We start from the raw sequence: 22848 nt of genomic DNA, 5'->3' as shown, positions 1-22848 counted from the left end.
GTTGTGGTTTCCGTCCTGGTCCCTTTGCTCCTCACCTGGGTGCTGCTTTGGTGCCTGCGCAAATGATTGCAGAATGAAATGGGAAAGCTTTCTTCAGTGGGAGAAGGAACAAAACAGCTTTGTAAAGGAACCTTCAGCAGAAGATTGCCAAGTACCTCCAGGAAAGTTTCCTAGAGATCTTTCCGGAGGAATCCCATGGGTGTGCATCAATGCCCTATTTTGCTGTACTGCTTAGTTGCATGGAGAAGTGTTACCACATTGAAACCCAGCCAGCACTGTACATTTCTATGCCCTCAGTCCACTTCTGCACTTCACAAAGCAAAGCCATTTTCCACTTTTTGCTTCCTCCTTGCCAGAGCGCAACTGCCAAGATTGGCTAGACACCTCCCGAGCAGAGAACAGCTCCTGACTGGACACATCACCCAGGTGACCATCCTGTTTGTTCCACCTCATTTTCTGCCTCCTTTTTGTGCTCTAGATTAGGTCCACTTTCTGCTGGCTCCAGCCCCACAGAGCTCTTGAGATATGGGATTTTTGCTGACGATAGCATCCAACTCCTTGTAAAAATGGCAGGTCTCGGATGCAGCAACAGAGTGAAGGTTTGCCTCCCTTGCCTTCTGGTATTCATGCCTCAGCTTCTTGATCTTTGCTCTGCCTTCTAAGTGTATCCTGATCACAGGTTTTTTTACACAAGCCCTGAGAAATTTGCACATAGGTATTGAAATTTGTATGGTTGGAGTGCAGCTGGGACTGCACAGCCTCCTCTCCCCAAATATTGAGCGATCCCACAGCTCTACATTAATCCGAGCAGGAGAGCATTTGCCGTGTGGAGCCACAATGGTCAGCTGGAAAGACACAATGTGAGCTCTCCATGCTGAGCAAACAGGAAGTAGGATTTCAAAAATGCCCTGGTCTTTAGAGGAGGAAGGGTGGACGGTAGCATAACTAGCTGTACAGCAGCAAAGTTGAAATAGCTGACCCGAGCACTCAGGATGGACATTGTGGAACACTCACAAATTGATAAAATCAAGTGTGGTGTCTGCACTGGCACTTTGGTAACGAAATTTTTGTGTAAAAAGCTCTGTGACTGTTGTCAAGGTAGTTTTATTTTGTTACTGAAACTGAGGAGCTTTGTTACCAAAAATGGCTTTGCAGTATGTATACCTCCATTGCCTAAAGCTGCCTTTTGGTGAGAAAATTCTGCAGTATAGACAAGGCTTAACTTTTATTCCAAGTCCATAGAGCATACTTTCAGTATAAATTTTTTAATCCTTCAATATTATCCATACATACATCTCACAATGATTATGAACTAAGTTATGGCTTTCAATAGATACCACGTGTGTTACTCTTCAAGGATATATATCCTGTAAATTGTTTCTAGTGTTGCAAGTTTGCCAGGTCTGCTGTGAGTTGTTAGCAAAGAACAGGGAACCCTTTGCCAAGGGCTGTCTGTGTCACAGTGGAATATAAAGAAATCCATCTTTTTGTTTGCCAAGAATCAATTCTTTTAACAATTTAGTCTTGATTGTATTTTCTTCTCTAGACTTAGAGCTTCTTTCAGAATCTGTTCTTCTTCTGAAATATTTTAAACATGTTGTTGCAAACTGCTACTATTACTGAAAGCAATTGAATTTTATTACTATTGTCTTTGTTACCTTGCACTCCAGGGGTGCGTCTAGACTGGCAAGATTTTGCGCAAAAGCAAGTGCGCAAAAACTTGCCAACTGTCTACACTGGCCACTTGAATTTGCGCAAGAGCACTGACCTTCTAATGTAAGAATTCAGTGCTTCTTGCACAAATACTTTGACGCTTCCACTCAGGGAGAAGCCCTCTTGCACAAGAATACTTGCACAAGAGGGCCAGTGTAGACAGGTACCTTAATTTTTTGCGCAAGAAAGCCCAATGGCTAAAATGGCCATCGGGGCTTTCTTGCGCAAAAGCGCGTCTATACTGGGCACGGATGCTTTTGTGCAAAAGCACTTTTTGCGCAAAAGCATCCATGCCAATCTAGATGTTCTTTTGCGGAAATACTTTTAACGGAAAAACTTTTCTGTTAAAAAGTATTTCCGCAAAATCATGCCAGTCTAGACGCAGCCCAGATGTTCAAGATCAGTGTTACAACAACTTCATCCTCAGAGTACCTCCTCCTACTCTATTGGGGAAGAAGAAAGAGGAATCTACATAAGAAACTAATACTGAAAAACTCAGATTTTTTTGGATCTCCTCTCCCCCCCTCCTCCCGAGTTATCCCCCTACCATTCACTCCACTTTGGATCTACCTTTAAAGGAATGGGGGAGGGACTTTCACTGAGTTTACAAGGAACTAATTAACACAGGATAAAATAAACAATCATTCAAATGGCCTTGGGTTGATGGAATACACTCCTCCTTGTGCTACTCCATGCCAGAAATCTCAATTTAAAAACTGAGCAGTAAAGTGAAACTCTGGAGAAGTGTCTTTTCCAGTGACATTCTTTCTCCACAGAACTTGCATCTATAATAACAGTAAATGCACTGGTGAAGAAATTGATGCATGATTTTTCATAGATTCCAAGGCCAGATGGGATCTTGATCATTTAGTCTGACTTCCTGTATAACACAGGCTATAAAACTTTTCCAAAATAATTCATTTTGTGCTGGAGCATATATATATAAATCTTAGTTTTAAAAATTGTCAGTGATGGAGAATCCACCAGAACCCTTGATAAATTGTTCCATCAGTTAATTACCTCACTGTAAAACATTTGTTCCTTATTTCTAGGCTCTTTTCTGATCCTACTTATTATCATATTCTTGAATTTTGGACACCAGAGGTATGTCTAGACTGCATCCCTCTGTCAGCAGAGGGATGCAGATTAGGCAGGTCGACATTGCAAATGAGGCAGGGATTTAAATATCCCATGCCTAATCTGCATAAAAATGGCCACTGCGTTTTGCCGACTCAGCACTTTGTCTGCAAAAAGTGGCAGTCTAGAAAGGGATCTGTCGAGAAAGAAAGCCTTTTTCGACAGATCCTGTAAACCTCTTTGCTACGGACATAAGGGATCTGTCAAAAAAGGCTTTCTTTCTCGACAGATCCCCCTCTAGACTGCCACTTTTTGCCAACAAAGTGCGGAGTCGGCAAAATGGGGTGGCTATTTTTATGCAAATTAGGTGCAGGATATTTAAATCCCTGCCTTATTTGCGATGTCGACCTGCCTGATCTGCATCCCTCAGCCGACAGAGGGATGCAGTCTAGACATACCCCAGGACTAGACACCATATTCCAGCAAGGTTGCACCGGTGCCAAAAAGGCAAAGTAACCTCTGTGCTCCTACTTAATAACCTCCTGTTTATGCATTCAAAAACAGAATTATTCCTTTTGACCACAGTTTTGCACTGGGAGATTATGTTCAGCTGATTTTCCATCATAACCCCAAATCATTTCCAGTCACCACTTCCTAGTAAGGGCACTGGAACCTTTGAAGAATTGGGGATGTGGGTATGGCCTTTGGCAATGCATGTGGGAAAATGTGATGGTCCCATGCCCCCACAGATTTTCTTCTTGGCTTATGCTAAGCATGCTCAGATGGACTGAGCGAAACTCCGTGTGTTTCTTTTACTAATAAAGTGGGGGGCATGGCCTTCTCAGTTTTAAGTGTGTGGGAGCATTGCCTGGCCCCCCCTTTCCCAGGTTTCAGAGCCATTGCAGAGCCCTCCTTCTTCTAACTGCGGCCTACATTACTTTTTCATGTAGTTGTATTAAAACAGATGCTATTTGCTTGTGCCTAACTTACTGAGTCTTCCAGATCACTCTGTATTAGTGACCTGTCCTCTTTATCATTTTTGATAACTTCAGGGTTTTTTCTGGGTTTTTTTATACATACCAACCAAGTATTCAAAGGATTAACCACACTCGTAATTTGTGCTTTACTATCCAAACTGGTCCTTATGTCGATCGTTATGTTTTAAGTACTGTGCACTTAATAGAAAGATGACATTCCATGATAGCAAATGTTTTTGCAGAGTATTATGCAGAAGAATGTTTCCAACATACTATCCAGTGATTTTTCTTATATTTGCATTAGTCACTGAAATTACATTTTTTTTATTTCATCTTGTATCCTCTTGTTTTTAGTGTATCTACAGCAAGCTGTGACATGAATGGAAATATTAATAACTGTATTCTAGTTGGGGAAAACATTCTGAAACATAGCTATTAAATAAAGGTCACTGGTGATAAGGAAATAGAATTCTCTTTGATATTTATAAATGATTAATTATTCTTAGTCTGACTTGTCCAGGTCAATTTCAATGATGTTGCTTTAAAAAATCCATTTTGAAAAAGGAAAAGCAATTTTATCAAATCAAATCAAATGACAATAAATGAGGTACTATCATCCATTGCATGTTTATAAAATTATCTATTTTGCGTGCTACATTGGTCTTTTGAAATTTCCTTCAGGATGTTTAAAATGGAGTTGCTGATATTTCTCTGGTCTTTTCAATTTAGAGGACAAAGACCAATGACAAGCTTGTCTCAATTAGTTTTCCAGTTTACTGGAGAAGTATGAGCTGAGTCCTTGCCTCTCAGGACAAATCCTGTTGTTAACTAACAAGATAGTCCAAATAACTGATATATTCCACTGACTTTAATGCAAGATGAAGCAGAATTGTAATGATCTTGATTAATCTCTTAGGTGTATGGTTGGTATTTTCAGTTGAAAGGACCCATTTCAAGATTCTCATGTTTCACAGTAAGAAAAGGAGCATAATATGGATTCCCATACTTTGTTTGCTATAAGGACACTGGTTGCAAATCCATGTGGTACAGCATCCATACAATTACAGCAAGGGAATTTAATCTGGACATTAGGAAAAACTTACTGTCAGGATGGTTAAACACTGAAATAATTTGCCTAGGGTGATTGTAGAGCAGGTTAGATAAATATCTGTCAGGGATGATCTAGATCAGGGTGGGCAATAATTGTTGATGGGAAGCCACTTCAAGATTTTGATAAGTGATCAAGGGCTGCACTTTTCTAAGGCAGTAGTGCACAACCCGTGGGTCGCGACCCCCAAGGAAGTCGCAGATGTCTTCCTGGGAGGTTGTCGCGCGGCACGGCCACCAATGGCCAAGCCCAGCCCCCAGCCACCCGGATCTAAGTGCCGCACCACGTGGCCGCCAACGGCCGGGCTCAGCCATGGGGGTCGCAGTTGATAAAAGGTTGCACTCCTCTATTCTATGAAGGGGGTGCAGAGTCTGGGATAGAGGTTGGATGCAGAAGGAAGCATGGGGTAAGGGACTGGGGTGCAGGAGAGAGTGTAGGGTCTGAAAGAGTTTGGGTGAAGGAGGGGGTTGTGACATAGGGCAAAAGAATGGGATACAGGATCGGGGAGGGAGTCTGGGTGCAGGAGAGGATTCTGGCCTGGGGGCGAGGGTATCGGAGGAGGTGCCGAGTCTGGGAGGGAGTTGTGACCTGGAGGAGTGGGGACAGGTGCAGAGGGTTTGGGTGGTGGCCTGGGGCAAGAGAGAGTGTTGGCCTTGGGCAGGGAGTTGTGCAGGGGAAGGGGGCAATGGGAGCTGAGGAATTTTTCTGGGGGGCAGGAGCAGTGTACGAAGCCTTCGCTTTCCCCTTTCATCTATGTCCGTCCCCCCCCTCAGCCCCTGGTGCCCAGAGCAGACAGCCACAGGGAGCAACCAACCACTTAAAACAGAATGGGGCTGTTTCTGTGATTGAGGGTCCTGGCAACGCAGCCCACAGAGCCCACCCTGATCTAGATGGTGCTTGGTCCTGCCATGAGTGCAGGGGACTGGACTTGATGACCTCTCAAGTTCCCTTCCAGTTCTAGTAATCTATGATTCTTCTGTGGTATCAATTACTTTTCCTGCTGAAGTGCTGTCACCATGATGTAGCTTACAATCTAAGATAGGCAACAGTTCAGGTAAAAGAGGGCATAGAAAGCTTATTGGTTAGAAAAGGATAAGGAACACTTCTTCTCAGGAAGTAGTGGGTTTTCATGAAAAGAGAAAGGACTTCATGGATCAAGTTGACTATCCAATAACACACACTATATATGTTACCTATATATATTTTAAGAATTTTTGAAATGTAGATTCAGCCAGGTGCAACTTCAGAAAAATACACTTTCACAGTTTTCACAAGCAGCCAAGCCCTTAAAATTTCATGATTCAGCTTTGATGAGCACATCCAGGCTAACTTTAAAATCTCCTTTATATTTTTTAAATAATTGAAGAGGGTGAAAGTTTATGTGTAAGGGCTTTTTAAGTGGGTGGAGACTATATTTATATTTAAAGATTTAAATGAAACAAATCCTGTTCCTTAACTGTATTTCTTTCACTCCTTTTTCTCTTTGCTTCCAGGCTTGGTGGGAGGGGGGGATTTTGGGAGGGGGGGGAGGGAGTTTAAGAGTTTTGGTAATAAATTGTAAGTATTGGAAGAAAAGAGGAAATTTGTCATTTTGCAAAGCAAGTTTTAAAATAGTTTTTACTGTTGCTCCTTAATTTCATGGTAATGCCACAAAGCATGATAAGGTGCTAATCCTGATTGTTGTATTTTTCCACTATTTAATTTACGGATGTTTAATTTACTTCAGAGGAGTATTGGCAATGATTGTAATTATATCCAGACAGCTGGTCTCATTCCACTGAAGGACTTATTAGTGAAAAATCAGGGAAATGTCTATTTTATACATTTTATTAAAGTTTTGTTGAAAAACACAATATTGTTAAGGAGAATCCAAAATATAGAGCTGTTAAATTCCCAGTTGCGTTCTTGAAGACTTATGGTTACTTAAGGCCAATTAGCCCTTTTTCACAGGAATAAACAATTGTAGTCCCAAGGTCCTGGCCAAGTTCCATTCTGAGAAGTATATTCTGCCTAACAAAATTCTTCTGCAGATGAATTTGGAAAATTAATTTTATTTGCTATTCTAAATTACCTAGCATTACTATATGTTGACCCACAGTTGGCTCACTTTTCCCCAGAGGAAACAAAAAACAGGACTATGTAGCACTTTAAAGACTAACAAGATGGCTTATTAAAGACTAATAAACCATCTTGTTAGTCTTTAAAGTGCTACATAGTCCTGGTTTTTTTTTCAGCTAGACCAGACTAACATAGCTACATTTCTATTACTTTTCCCCAGAAGTGACTCAGAATAGTAAAGATGGCCTATTCCTATGTGTACAATGGGGTGAAACTTTTGTTTGATTGTAAAATACTTTGGATCCTTCAGTGTGAGAGTTATCAGCTGTTCTATGTAATTGCCACTCAAATTTGCCTGTATATTAAAAAAAAAACCTGTAAAATTTAAAGTTTGTTTATACTTAGGTCAAGCAAACCCAGTGATGGAGGTGAAAATTGATGGATAATGGGTGACAGACCTTTAGAGTTGTGTGCTTTGCTATAGGCAAGGTCCTTCTCATCTTCATATTTATTATGTGGTTGAAGGTTTTTTTGTTGATGAAATATTAATCCATATATTTCTGTATTTTTCTCTCTTCTGTATTTAGGTTATTGGAATATTGGATGTGTTCACACCAGATGTAACACTGGAGAAATTTAATGATTTGTAAGTTTTTGATACTATGAGAAATCATAGGCATTAACTTATGGTTTATTTCTGAATTTCAGTTTAATATAAGTATTAGGTTCATGCCTAAAACATTTTAAAGGACTTGTAAGGGCACATCTACACAGCAGGGCTAAACTTAAAATAAGCTGTGCAACTTGAGCTATGCTAACTGCATAGCTTAAGTTGAAATAGCTTATTTCACTTTTGGCACCCTATACACAGCAGTTATTTCGAAATAGAGCACTCTTCCTCCAACTTCCCTTACTCTTCATACAACTAAAGTATAGGAGTCAGAGTAAGCAGTCTTCCAGCTCAACATTATTTTGACATTATGTCGAAATAACTGCTTATGTGTAGATGCGGACTATGTTATTTCGGAATAACATCAGTTATTCTGAAATAACGCTGCTGTGTAGACATAGCCTAAGAAAGTTAGATGCCTGTTATTGAAACTCCATGGGAATTGGTGCATCCCTCCCTTACACACCTTTGAAAATCCTCAAATTAAAGCACTGAATTCATATCAGAGAAACAAAAAGCTAAATTCTGATCTCCAGAATCCACACTTCATATTTCTAACTTCATGCACAAGAGTGATACATGCACCGAAATAGAAATATACACATTCAGAAGATCGTAACTTTAAAAATGATGTTACATGATGCATTTTGCCTAAAGCACCTGAGTTACTGTGCTTCCAGAGTAAAGCCGTTACCTTCAGTAGATTGCAGTGTATTTCCTCTATTATAACTGGGATCGGAGTTGTGTTCAAAATGTTTTGAAATCACTCTTCTGGTAATACAAATCTATCCCATGTTGTTTAAAAATTCAACGTTAAAATACAAAAGTAGAAAATAAAACACAAAAATTGGGTAAGCCCAAGGTTGTGGACTGAATGCCCCCTTTACCCATGCAGGACTTTGAGGCAGAGACTTTATAGGATGAAGTGTCTAGTAGACTAAGTAAAACATCACCCAGGAGTTTTGAGGGTACAAAAGGCAGATAGAGGCTTATTGTCATGACTAGAAGCACAGCAGTGTGTTGCAAATGTGTTGTGTATATTCTCAGCAAGCTGTCCAGTGTAAGCAAGTACAAATGTGTTTACAATTAAAACAGAAATTAGTGGAGGTTTTTGTGCATTAAAGGTCAGATGAGTCATTCAAGGGGAGATTTGATTGTTTACCTCTTGCTAACTAGTCATGTGGGAGCTTGTTTGGGCTGTGATATGAATTTGATCCTACTGTACTGTAGCTGCCTCATGGCTAGAAACAGCAAGGCTGGGGCAGGCAGTTCCAATATTGCCAGTCCTCTAGGGCATTATTCCTGTCTGAACCCTTTAGGAATTGGAAGGCACATATTTTGATATGGATCCTACCCCTTCTTTTTGGAGGCAAGCATACACTTAGATCTTGCATCAGCATCAATCTGCCAGATAAAGTGGAAGAGGTACTGGGGCGAAAGCCCTGCCCCTTCTGAGACCCCAGTGCTGTTTCAGGTGGCACCTGACCATTTTCCCCACATACACACACCTTCCCAGCCCTGTCACTCATGAGATGAAAAGCTAGGACCCTAACCCTGCAAAGAGTCACACATATAGTTTGTTAGGACTACCCACCGAGCATCTAGTTAACTTCCCTATAGAATCATAGGACTGGAAAGCACTTCAAGATGCCATCTAATCCAGTCCCCTGCATTCTTGGAAGGTGTGATGCATTCAGTCACAGGAGTCCCCTTGAGTCTGTCACCCAGTATGTTGGTCATGCCACTGAGCCTGCCTACCTGCCCTTTGGGGCACCCACCACCCTGTCCTGCTGAGTTAGAAGCTCTGGTCTCCCTCAGCTGAGGCAGAGTTGGGGTAACAGCCCTCCAGAAGAACAACTCAGACACTGAACCAACTCAGCTCTAGGAGGGCTTAGCTGTGAGGCCATTGACAGCACCCAGGAACACAGCCCCAAACAGGACCAAAACCCCTAATAAATCTGTCTTGGTCTGCATAAAAGTTTTACACAAAGAAAGCTCAAAAGGTCAGCCCCCTTTGTCAGTGGAAGAGAGATATGCACAGTGATTGTTCTACACTGCCCTGCCTGGATAACAATTTACACGGGGCTTGATAATAAACAAACGAGTTGTAATTAAGTATAAAAAGAGATTGCAAGTGAAAACAGACAGATCAAAGTAAATTACTAAAACAAAATAAACACGCCAGCTAATCTTAATACACTAATCCTTAGTTTTACACAACGTATTCCTCACCCTAATCCTTAACGCAGATGCAGTTCTTTACAAGCCAGAGCTGATCTTTTCTCTGACTTTTGTCTATCAGCTTCCTCTGTATCTGCTTTAGGTGGGAAGGCAGTTTCAAACTTCAACTGAAGAGAAAAGCCTGAATTCTTTCCATTCTTTAAATAGACTTCCCCAGGGTGGGAACCCTTTGTTTAGTCCCCCAATGCCTATGGAAAAATACCAGATTCAAGATCGATTTCAGTACATGGAATGTGTGTGGCATGGTCACATGTCTTTGTAGGGCTTTATAGGGTCACAGTTTGGGCTTACAGAAAAAACAACTATTTACAGATCATTACCTGTGTAGCAAGCCGTTAGTTTCCAGAGTATCTATCACTAATGGTCCACATTAGCACATTTAGAATTATAAACGAATCCACACTTCATATTTCTAACTTCATGCACAAGAGTGATACACGCACCGAAACAGAAATATACACATTCAGAAGATCGTAACTTTAAAAATGATGTTACATGATGCATTTTGCCTAAAGCACCTTTGAGTTGTTCATATTCAGATTCATAAACCAATTTTCATAAAGCATGGGGGGGACATGATAGCAGAACTAAGTATTCTCTCTAGACCATCCCTGATAGATGTTTATCTAACCTGCTCTTAAAAATCTCCAATACCAGATATTCCACAACCACCATGGGCAATTTATTACACTATTTAACCATGCTGACAGGAAGTTTTTTATAAAGTCCAACCTAAATCACTCTTGCTGCAATTTAAGCCCGTTGCTTGTTGTCCTGTTTTCAAAAGAGAATAATTTCCCCCCTGCTTCTTGTAACAAACTTTGATGTAACTGAAAATTGTTATCATGCTTCTCCCACCCCCGGTGTCTTCTCTTCTCCAAACTAAACAAACCCATTTTTTTTCAATCTTCCCTCATAGGTTATGTTTTTCTAAACCTTTAATAATTTTTGTTGCTCTTCTCTGGACTTTCTCTGATTTGTCCACATGTTTCCTGAAATGTGCACTCAGAACTGGACACAGTACTCCAGCTGAGGCATAATCAAGGTGGAATAGAGCAGAACAATTATTTCTCAAGTCCTGCTTACAACATCCCTGTTAATATGTTGTTAGTGGGGTGTTTTTTCCCCAGCAGTGTTACATTATTGACTTATATTTTGTTTGTGATCTTCTATGACTCTCAGATCCCTCTCTGTAGTACTCCCTTCCAGGTAGTCATCTCCCATCTTTACATTTGTCATGATTGAAATTCATCCTATTTTCTTCAGACCATTTCTCTAATTTTTCCAGATCATTTTGAATTTTCTGTCTTCCAAAGCAGCAACCCTCCCAGTTTGGTATCTTCGGCAAATTTTATAAACATGCACTCTATGCCATTATCTAAATCATTGATGAAGATATTGAACAGATCTGGACCAAAAACTGATCCCTACAGACCCAATTCAACATGTCCTTGACTTTCAGCCACTGTTAGCTACTCTCTTGGAATGTTTTTTGAACCAGTTATGTACCCATCTTATAGTAGCTTCATCTAGGTTGTATTTCCCTAGTTTGTTTATTAGAAGCTCCCGTGAAAGAGTATCAAAACCCTTACTAATATCAAGATATGCCATATCTACCACTTGCCCCATTCACAAGGCTTGTTACCCTGTCAGAGAAAGCTATTGAGTTGCTATTTGTTGCTTGACTCAATTTGTTCTTGACAAATCCATGCTGATTGTTACTTATTACCTCATTATCTTCTAGGTGTCAGCAAATTGATTGCTTAATTATTTGCTCCATTATCTTTCTTGGTACTGAAGTTAAGTTGACTGGTCTGTATTTCTCTTTTTTACCGTTGGCCACTATATTTGCCCTTTTCTAGTCCTCTGGAATCTCTCCCGTTTCTACCACTTTTTGAAGAAAATTGCTAATGGCTCACATGCTTCCTCAGTCAGCTTCTTGAATATTCTAGAGTGTATTTCATCGTCCCTGGAGACTTAATATAATCTAACTTGTCTAAGTAACTTTTGACTTGTTCATTGCCTATTTTAGCCTTTGATCCTACTTCAGTTTCACAAGTGTTGACTATGTTAGACATCAAATCACTACTAATCTTTTTGGCAGAAATTAAAACAAAAAGTCACTTCTGCCATTTCCACATTTTCTGTTATTGTTTCGCCCTCCCTCATTTGGGTAATGGTGTATTCTGTTATTGGCCTTACTCTTGCTTTTAATGTATTTATGGAGTGTTTTCTTATTACCGTCTATGGCTCTAGCTAGTTTACTCTCTAGTCTTTCTATTGTGTCCCTTATCTGCCTGTGTTATAGTCATCCTCTTGTAATTTAAGCTAGTTTCCACTTTTTTTGTAGGACTCTCTTTTGAGTTTCACATAATTGAAAATCTCTTGATTCAGCAAGTGGTCTCTTGCCATACTTCTTATCTTTCCTATGCAGTGGAATAGCTTGCTTTTCTGTCCTTAATAATATCTCAGAAAAACTGCCATCTCTCTTGAACTGTTCTTCCCCTTAGAGTTGCTTTCTATGGGATCTTATGTACTAGCTCCCTGAGCTTGCTAAAGTCTGTCTTCTTGAAATCTTGTATCTTTATTGTGCTGTTTTTCCTCCTACCATCCCTTACAATTGATAACGCTACCATTTCATAACCACATTCACCCAAGCGGCCGTCCACTTTCAAATTCTCAGTTTTTCCTCTCTGTTTGTCACAATCAAATCTAGAAGAGATATATAGAATGACTTCTATACTTTATATTTATCTATTATGATTATGACTGCTTGAAGCAGGTACTGAGTAACTCAATCACTTGTACTAGGAAGTTGTCAATTACTGTAATAGGAAACGACAAATTGTTCAGAAATTATAATTTCCTATTAACTCTCTACCAATTTCCTGGAAGTCGTATTATTTTTTAGAACAAATTATTTGGTTCTAGAGGTATTTAATTTAAATGGGAGATCAAATGAACCAATAGCTTAATTAAATGATAAGAACTGTAATTTCTAATGATCTTATGTAATGTACTAGTATGTTTCACTTTGACAAACTTGGTGGAGTTATTTTGTATTCAATTTTTTTTTAAGCTACTTAGTCATGCCATTTATGGGAACAGACTTGAGTAAGATAATGAAGCATGAGAAACTAACTGAAGATCGAATCCAGTTTCTGGTCTACCAAATGTTAAAGGGCCTAAAGGTTTGCCATTTTTATTACTCTTACTTTTACAACTTATGTTTTTTCTTCGGAGATTGATTTAGATCAGTGGTCCCCAACCTTTCGAGGTTGTCGGGCACCAGGGGGCGTGGCCGTTTGCCCGCCGGGCGCCAGGGGGCGGGGACACTTGCGCGCCTGGGGGCGGGGCCCCCCATAGCTGCGCGCCCGGGGGCAGGGCCCCCTCCAAGGGCCGCGCACCCGTGGCCGGCGCTCCCCTCCTCCCGCCGAGTGCTGCGCACCCAGGGCCGGGGCCGGCGCTCCCCCCCCCCCGCTGAGTGCCGCGGGGCCGGGGCCAGCGCCCTCCCCCCCCCGCCGAGTGCCGCACGCCCGGGGCCGGCGCTCCCCCCCTCCCGCCGAGTGCCGCGCGCCCGGCGCTCCCCCCGCCAAGCGCGCTCCCCCCAAAAGCGCATGGCGCCCGCGGGCACCGTGTTGGGGACCATGGATTTAGATAACTGCATACATTTTCCAAAATTTGAAATCTCCCTATAGATAGACATTGTGAGCTCTGGAATTCCCTGCAGTGAATATGTTTCTTGATGATGAATATTTGTTTCTGTTTTTTCCAAAATCACATGTGGGGGTTGCAGAATGAGTCCCTCACCTTGATGGTCTGATTTTTGTAGTTGAGAATACAAAGACTCTCTTGTAGTAGATCATCAACAATTTTATTTTAACAAGTCAGATTTTAGTCCATCCTTTTCTAACAGTTAATTGTGCTGCTTCTTTGGCCCATCTAGCCTTTGCTAGCTGAGAGAATTAGAAACCAAGGGTGAAACCTTGCCCCTGTGGAAAACATTTACACTGATTTCATTGGGGGCCCAAATTTCATCCCTCACTGAGAATCAAACTTGGATCTCACATAGGGCAGTGCAGAACACCAGGTTACATGTTCAGTTTTAAAATCTCCCATTTACTAATCTACAGACTTCTCAAAGTCAGTTTAAAGTGGCATGGTTAAGAGAACAGTGCTTTTTTCCATAGTAGCTACTGAAGATATGACACCAGATGTGATTTCTTTCCCGTTTTTGTTTTCTTGTTAGTTCTGTTCATTTCAGTTAACCATCTCTGGGGAGCTCCTTTCATGTACATATTTCCTATGCTTATTGTAAATTTGTTTTAATCCCTTTTTGATAAGATGAAAAGAGACTGCCAGGCATGGGCATCCCAGAGTAAAAATATGGACTTGTCAGGGTGAGGGTTTGATGGCCTGCTTAACTAGAGAGCCCCAGATGCTGCTGAAGGGACACTGCATGCTGGACTCACGCTTCCCCCATGATTCCCCTATCCACTTTTCTTCTCCATCCCTCTCCTCTCATTCTCTTCCGTCTGCCCTAACCCACTCCCTGTTCCTCCACCATTGCCTCTTCCCCCCACTTTCTAATCCTTCTTCTCTCATTTCCCTCATGCCAGCGCCCTTACCCAGCTCCACTGCAGGCACAGAAAACAGGAAGACTTCCTTCCCAGCACACACAGAAGAAAAGGGGATAGGGTAATTTCAGGGAAAGCAGGAGTCTGTCATGCAGTGTCCCCTCAGCAAGAGCTGGGGCTCTCCAGTTAAGCAGGCCCATCAAACCCTCACCCTGACAAGCCCTTCTCCCCTGTACCTAGACCTATCTGACGAGACCCCCCCCACACACTCTGACTTCCACCCCACAAAGCCCCAGTAAGACTCACCTGGACCCTCACCCCATCATGCCCCATTTCCCCAGCACCAAGCCCCACCTCTTCTTCCATTATCATGAATCCCAATGCCCCCAACAAGCCCCTGTGCATCCAGATCCCCACTGATCCACCCACACCCAGATTGCCCCACACCTAGATCCCCTCCACACTAGGCCCCTCTACACTTGGATCATGCTGGGCTGAGCCTGGTACTCCTAACACAGAAGGGCAGGACCAGCCCTTACATTGTGTCAGGGTCAGGTGTAGCCTCACTGGTAAGATCCTGTACTGGGATAGATGGGAATTGCAGATTGACTTCCCCAACTCGGTGCAGCCAGTGGCCTGTGCTCCCCACTGCAAGAAATGTGAAGATCTGGGGTTTTCTTAATGGTCCTCCTATTACAGACTTCCAGTAACACTGGACCTCTCATTTAAGACTTGATCTCAAAGGAAGTTTTTCCACTAATTTAAAAAAAAACCCTACAGATAAAGAACTTAATTAGCCCAATCCTCAGTTTCTCCATCTGAAAAAACAACAGATAATAGTACCTGCATGCCTCACAGGAGTTTGTGTAAATTCATTGGTTGTGGTTAGGTGCTTTGAGGTTATCAGATGGAAAGTGCTTGGAAGTGCAGTTTTCCAAAGTGTTTTTTACAATTCCAAAACCTTTCTGCTTCATTCATGCCATAGGCACTCCTCCTGGGCTACAGGAGAATTTCAGTTTGGGACTTTATGGGATAAATCATTCTCTCACTATGTGATGATGCAGCAGTTTGTTAGAAGAGGCAGGGGCCTCCCCTTACCATCACTTTTCAGAGGTCTAGACAAAGATGCAAGTAGGCCAGACAGTGTTATGCTGTGTGTATGCAGCAGGAAGTGCTGGGTCATTTGTGGCAGCAGGCACCCTGTGCTAGTTTATTCTCAGGCCCAGGGCCAGCTAATAGGCGGAACAATAAATGGCCAGGAGGAATGGATTCCCCTTCCACCTGTGCCAGAGCTCTTCAGAGCGTTCCCATAGGTAATTAGTAGCTTGGACCAGAGCAATTAGGTTTTTTTAATAGTTCAAGTTCTGTGATGGGCAGGGCAGGGAGAGCACTTGATGGGGAGGGTAGTGAGCTTGAGCAGTGGGAGCCTGGGGACAGAAAGGTGTGGAAGAAGGAAAGGGGGAGCAGAGGAGGAGGCACATGGTGGTGAGGAGGAAAGGAGGTATTGGTAGGATAGGGCTGGGGATTTTGTTCCTTCACCCCTGGGGAATTGGGTCTGCCAGTCTGGCACATAAAGCTGGCACCACCGTGCTGTCTCAGTGGGACATTTTGCATTCTTAGTTCTGTGAGCTGAACAGGTGCTATTGTTGTTAAAGCAGCAACCAGCCTGTATTTTACTGACAGCATCCATGTCCCTTGGTAATTCTTATTCCTTGTCTGAGGTACTTACTGCTGTTGAAACAATCAACATGTTTGTGTGAACAATCCACTCAGTGTGCAACAGCAGTCAAAAAAACCAGTAGGAATCATTAAAAAATGGGATAGCGAATAAGACAGAAAACATCTTATTGCCTCTGTATAAAACCATGGTACGTCCATGTATTGAATACTACGTACAGATGTGGTCGCCTCATCTTAAAAAAGATATACTGGCATTGGAAAAGGTTCAGAAAAGAGCAACAAAAATTATTTGGGGTTTAGAATGGGTCCCATATGAAGAGAGATTAAAAAGACTTGGACTTTTCAGCTTAGAAAAGAGGAGACTAAGGGAGGATATGATAGAGCAGGCCTGCACAACTCAGAAAGTGGCGAGGGCCATATTACTCTAAAGAAAACAGCTGCAGGCCGCAAGTAGGGTTGCCAGGTGCTCTCCCAAAAAATACCAAACACGCGGGCTAAAATTTTTGTTGAGCAAAAAAAAAACCACCACGCGTGTCAGGCATACAACAAAAAACACCACAGCACCCGGCTTCAATGGGTGCTACCAGGTTTCCATCAGTGCCAAGCTGGAAATTCAGAAAATACCGGACATTGTACATGTCTGATATTTCCTGAATTTTTTTACCGGGCAGAGAGAGCAAATACCGGACTGTCCAGTAGAAAACCAGACACCTGGCAACCCTAGCCGCAAGGGTAGGTTTGGGAGGGGGGGGTGATACTTTATTAAGAATTTTTCAGTTAAATCAGGCCTGCACAACATATGGCTCCCAATGCCCTTACCCTCTCCTCTCCCAGCATCACCCTGTCCCCCCTCCCATTGACACCTCCTCTCCTGCCCTTTTCCTCATTGTCTCCACTTGGCCCCCTGGCATTTGTCTCTCCTGCACCCTGTCCCTTGGTGCCTTCCCCTTTCTCCTGACCTGCCCTCCTCCCCTCAGCACAAGCCCCTTTCCCTCCCCTACCTGGCTACTGCCTTCCAGTTTGCGGGGCTGCCAGAGCATTTTTGAATCCAGTGGTCGTGGGCCATGACGTCACAACACCACGTCACGCCAGCATCCTGGTGTCTGCTAGTGTCCTGCCCTCTGGCTCATGCCCAGCCTCCTCACACTGGAGCTGCATGCAGGCAGCCCGGTGGCAAGAATCACCGCACTTCCCCCTCCCCGGTGGCGCTCCGCTCCTCCGCCCAGCCGGCAGATCGGATGGGGCCGCGCCGCCCGTAGTCGTCACGGGCCACACAGTGAGCCCCTGCATGCCGCATGTTGTGCAGGCCTATGATAGAGGTCTATAAAATCATGTCTGGTATGGAAAAAGTGAATAAGTAAAATTCTTTACTTATTCTCACAGTATAAGAACTAGGGAGTCACCAAATGAAATTAATAGGCAGTAGGTTTAAAACAAAAAAGAAGTTTTTCTTGACTCAGTGCACAGTCAACCTGTCCTTGCTAGAGGACCTGGTGAAGGCTAGGACTTTAACAGGGTTCAAAAAAGAGCTAGATAGATTCATGGAAGTTAGGTCCATCAATGGCTATTAGCTAGTATGGGTAGGAATGGTGTCCCTAGCCTCTGTTTCTCTGGAGGTGGGTGACAGGAGAGGGATCACATGAGGATTACCTGTTATATTCCCTCTTTCTGGGGCATCTTATTGGCCACTGTTGGCAGACAGGATACTGGGCTGGATAGTATGACTGTTCTTATATTCTTATGTTCTTAAGAAGTAAAAGAGAGGTGGCAGCTTTTGCAGTCTGATTCCAGTAATTTTCTTCCTGTCGGGGGCAAATGTCACCTGAGGGGGAGACCTGACACCTTGTTTTATTGTGTAAAGAAAAGACAGAGATTTCCCAATTAACTTTAACTAGTGCTTGCCATTCTGTGTTCCCCAGGATCAATGAGAGGAATTCTGAGTGTTTACAAGCTGCCTGCATGTCAGCTATCTGGGTATATAAAAAACCTGTGACTGACAGGTTTGTATTCCCTTATTTAGTGCTTTTAATTAAGTACCTTCTGCATGTCTGGCATGCAGTACAAAACATGCTCTATTTTGTCAAGAAAGAAATTGCAGAAAAGTGGAGGATTTTTTTCAAAAATAATTTGCTTGGGTTTAGTGGCTTGGCTGGAAGGGAACAAGCATGTAGTGAGCAAAGACAGATGTGCAGGGACAGAAGAGAGGAGGGAGACAGTGGGAAAGGGGCTTAGGAAGGGACCCAGAACCTGACACAATACTCAAGCTAAGGCCTAATGAAGGTGTAGTAGAGCAGAAGAATTACTTCTTATGTTTTATTTACGCTTCTGTTAATTCATCCAAGAATGATGCTTGCTTTTTGTGCAACAGTGTTACACTGTTGACTCATTTATTTTGTGATCCTCTATGATCCCTAGATTCCTTTCCACAGTACTCCTTCCTAGGTAGTCAGTTCCCATTTTGTATGTGTGCACTAGATTGTTCCTTCCTAAGTTGAGTACTTTGCATTTGTTCTTACTGAATTTCATCCTGTTTACCTCAGACTATTTCTCCAGTTTGTTTGGATCATTTTGAAATATAATCCCATCCAATCCTATTTTGTTCTCTGTTTTGTTTCACTCAGCTTTCATAAGAATGGCTATAGTGGGTCAGACCAAAGGTCCATCTAGCCCAGTATCCTGTCTTCTGATAGTGGCCATTGCCCGGTGCCCCAGAGGGAAGGAAGAGGACAGGTAATCATCAAGTGATCCATCCCCTGTCACCCATTCCCAGCTTCTGGCAAATCACGAGGCTAAGACACCGTCCCTTCCCATCCAGGCTTATAGCCATCAATGGACTTATCCTCCTCGAACTTATGTAGCTCTTTTTGAATTCTGTTATAGTCTTTGCCTTCACAGCATTCTCTGGCAAGGAGTTTTACAGGTTGATTTTGCGTTGTGTGAAAAAATACTTCCTTTTGTTTCTTTTAAACCTACTGCTTCTTAATTTCATTTGGTGAACCCCTAGTTCTTATTCACGTTGAGTATGTCTACACTGCACAGCTATTTCCAGAGGTATCCCGAAATAGCTACCCCGCATCTGCACAAGCTGCCCATTATTTCAAAATATTTTTTGAAATTATGGGCATGCTATTTCGCCATCCCGGTAAACCTCGTTGCATGAGGGATAAGGGATGGTTTGAAATAGCATGTTATTTTGAAATTTTTCACTGTGTAGATGTGCTAAATTTCAAAATAAGCTATTTGGAAATAGATTCAAAATAAGATACACAATTTGTGTGGCGCAAATCGCGTATCTTATTTCGAGGTTAGGGTGCTGTAATGATTTCACAGACCTCATCATATCCCCCATTTAGTTGTTTGTTTTCCAAGCTGAAAAGTTCCAGTCTTATTAATATCTCCTCATATGGCAGCTCTGCCATAGTCCTAATAATTTTTGTTGCCCTCTTCTGAATCTTTTCCAAGTCCAATATGTCTTTTTTGAGATGTGGCAGCCAGACCGGCGTGCAGTATTCAAAATGTGGATGTACCATGGATTTATGTAGAGGCAATATGATATTTTCGTCTTATCACAAAATAAACAATGATTATTAGCATTCTTTTTGTGAACCACAAATGATAAAAAATTAGAAAAAATATTTAGAACTCCCATGTACCTGAATGATTCTTATAAATGAAAAGATTAGAATCCTTCTCATTCTAGATTAAAAATTCAAATGACAATATTGACTCTAAATTTTAAATTATGGAGTATGTTGGTTTTTTTTATAAATATATTGTTTATCATAAAGGTTTATTTTTTGTTATTTCCTTTTAATGAAACTATGCATCCAATGGAGAGAGAGCTTCCTTTTAAAAGATGCTGCGTTCTGTCCTTATTAGCACGCTGTGCTTCAACAACAATTTTAGCATGCAGTTGAGATTTGATTGCTGAAAGTGCCTTGACCTAGTTTTGTAGGCTACAGCCACTTTCCCATAGTGACAGCCATTTCAGTGGAATTGAATTCCTTTCACTGTGAGAGACAAACTCTGACAAGGGTACGGAATAGCAGAATTTTGAAATGGATTTATACTTTTGGCTTCTTCCTCTGTGAAGGTTTGGTCGTTAAAGTCTGGATCCTGCAATTTACGATGCAAAAGCAGAGTCCTACACTCCTACAGAGTTTCACTGACATTAATAAGGGTGAAGTGGGTCCTCCCATGCTTTGTAAACTATAGAATCAAGCCCTAAATGGAAGAAAAAAAACGTTATCATGCCTGATCAGATTTTAACCAGCTTTTCTTCCTGATTTACAATGGACCTGGCAAAGGTTTGAAACCAAGAAAAATGGGACACATTGTGCCTGAATACTCTGGTGTACTCTGCATACTCAGACTAGGAGTGCAGTTTTCCCCTCCCCTCTAACTTCATTCCACTACTTAGTACATTTACCCCTTTGTATCTGTATTGTTTTCTCCTATCTCCAGATTTAGTGTACAGGTAGTCCCCGGGTTACGTACAAGATAGGGACTGTAGGTTTGTTCTTAAGTTGAATCTGTATGTAAGTCGGAACTGGCATCCAGATTCAGCCGCTGCTGAAACTGACCAGCGCTGACTACAGGAAGCCCGAGGCAGAGTTGCTCTGCCCTGGGCTTCCTGGAATCAGCCGCTGATCAGTTTCAACAGGCTGAATCTGGACGCCAGTTCTTACATACAGATTCAACTTAAGAACCTCAGGTGTCCCCAAGTCAGCTGCTGCTGAAACTGATCAGCAGCTGATTCCAGGAAGCCCGGGGCAGAGCAACTCTGCCTCGGGCTTCCTGTAGTCAGCGCTGGTCAGTTTCAGCAGCGGCTGACTTGGGGACGCCTGGGGCAGAGCAGCTGGGGTGCTGCTGGGTTGGTCCAGTAGCGCCAAGGAGCGGCGCTACTGGACCAACCCAGCAGCACCCCAGCTGCTCTGCCCCAGGCGTCCTGATTCAGCCGCTGCTGAAACTGACCAGCAGCGGCTGAATCAGGACACCTGGGGCAGAGCAGCTGGGGTGCTGCCGGGTTGGTCCAGTAGCACCCAGAGCAGCGCTACGGGACCAACCGGCAGCGCCCCAGCTGCTCTACCACAGGCGTCCAGAGAAAAGCCTGGTCTGCTGGGGAGGGGGGGCGCACTAGCTGCGCCCTCCTCCGCCCCCCCCCCCAGCAGACCAGGGAGACGGAGGCGGCGGACCGAGCGAGACGCACCGTGGTCCCACCGCCCGGGTCCTCTGCGGCTTTGGAGACCAGCAGACCAGGGAGATGGGGAGCAAAGCCAGGGAGATGGGGAGATGGGGAGGATGCGGGTGGCGGGACTGCGGCGCATCTGGACGTCCCGCCGCTCACGTCCTCCGGGGCCAGAAAAACCCCGTTCGTAACTGCGGATCCGACATAAGTCGGATCCGCGTAACTCGGGGACTGCCTGTATATATTTTAATCTTGTCCCTCTCTAATCCTGCTCCCTTTATTTGTTTGCCATTGGGTTCAGGTAGAAGGGTTTGTGTTCCAGGGTTTCATGAACCTTACAAGACAAGCCTGAGTTGACAGAAGTAGTATGGGATCTTCAAGAGAAAAAAAAATCAGTGATTAATTTCCATCTAAGGAGTGTGGTTTACTTTTTTAGGATATCTTCTTAAGGAAAGGGACTAGATCCTACTGTGGAAAAAATGCATAGATTAGCTCTGACATATTTAGGCCCCTACAATCATAAAGCACCCTTAGGAGTAGACTTTGTGAGCCCCAAAGGATGTCTCTGTCTCAACTAATCAGATGTACAACATTCATAGGAAGCTGGGAAAGCAGGTGTGAAGAACTGATTTATGAAGCACTCAAAGCAGCACACTAGGTAAAGAGGAAATGGGAGGGAGCTCCTTCAGTGACCTGCAATCCCAGGGTTTGTAGAAACTGGGGCATTCCAGTTCCAGCAAATCTTGCAGAGATGTTGAGATAATCCTTGTATACTAGTATAGCTTATCACTCTAATCTTACTGTATCTTTCAATAGAAATGGTTCCCTTGATTATTTGTAAAACTGCTTTCCAACTTCTCATAAGGAGGAATGTATCTCTAATAAACTCAGAATTATCTGCAGAAACTGATGGCATTATTCATCCATTAATGTTTGATGTTTTAGTCCTTTCATATTGTAAGTCAGGCATTCAGTAATAATCTTTACTCCTTCATTCATGTCACTATACTTTGGATCTTTCTCCTTGGAGTAATTCACTCTGTGCAAGCACTGTGAGTAGCTGGAGGAGTCTCTAAGGAACTGATCTAAAACCCACCGACTCATACAGTTACCTACATGCTTCCAGCTCCCATCCAGAACACACCACACGATCCATCGTCTATAGCCAAGCCCTTCGATACAACCGCATCTGCTCTAATCCCACTGACAGAGACCAGAAGCTTCAGGATCTCTACCAAGCATTTATAAACCTCAACTACCCACCCAGAGAAATAAAAAAGCAAATTGAAAGAGCCAGACGAATACCTAGAAACCATCTACTTCAAGACAGACCCAAGAAAACCAACAATAGAACACCACTTGTCATCACCTACAACCCCCAACTTAAACCTGTCCAACACATTATCAATAAACTACAGCCTATATTGGAACAGGATACCATACTCAAAGAGGCTCTGGGAGACAGACCCATAGTCTCCTATAGACAACCACCTAACCTCAAGATGATTCTTACCAACCACCACAGGACATACCACACTAATACCAACCCTGGTACCTTC

At 42.9% G+C, this 22848-nt stretch overlaps 1 protein-coding gene across 5 annotated transcripts in view; it reads left to right on the top strand.

Moving 5' to 3' along the window:
- MAPK12 (mitogen-activated protein kinase 12) overlaps window positions 1-22848 on the top strand; it is an 84643-nt gene that overhangs the window by 25834 nt on the left and 35961 nt on the right. For 3 of the 5 annotated variants that reach the window (XM_075928185.1, XM_075928210.1, XM_006122615.4), the window contains 2 exons: window positions 7521-7579; window positions 12924-13035. The exons of 1 other annotated variant lie outside the window; for it this stretch is intronic. In XM_075928185.1, coding sequence (XP_075784300.1) covers window positions 7521-7579; window positions 12924-13035 — 171 coding nt within the window. Of the gene's footprint in view, window positions 1-63; window positions 427-7520; window positions 7580-12923; window positions 13036-22848 lie in introns of those variants that run through there. One more of the 5 variants, XM_006122616.4, reaches the window with a different exon arrangement.

The sequence above is a fragment of the Pelodiscus sinensis genome, chromosome 1 (genome assembly GCF_049634645.1).
Source record: "Pelodiscus sinensis isolate JC-2024 chromosome 1, ASM4963464v1, whole genome shotgun sequence".
Lineage (NCBI taxonomy): Eukaryota > Metazoa > Chordata > Testudines > Trionychidae > Pelodiscus > Pelodiscus sinensis.
This window is presented reverse-complemented; position numbering and strand designations above follow the sequence as displayed.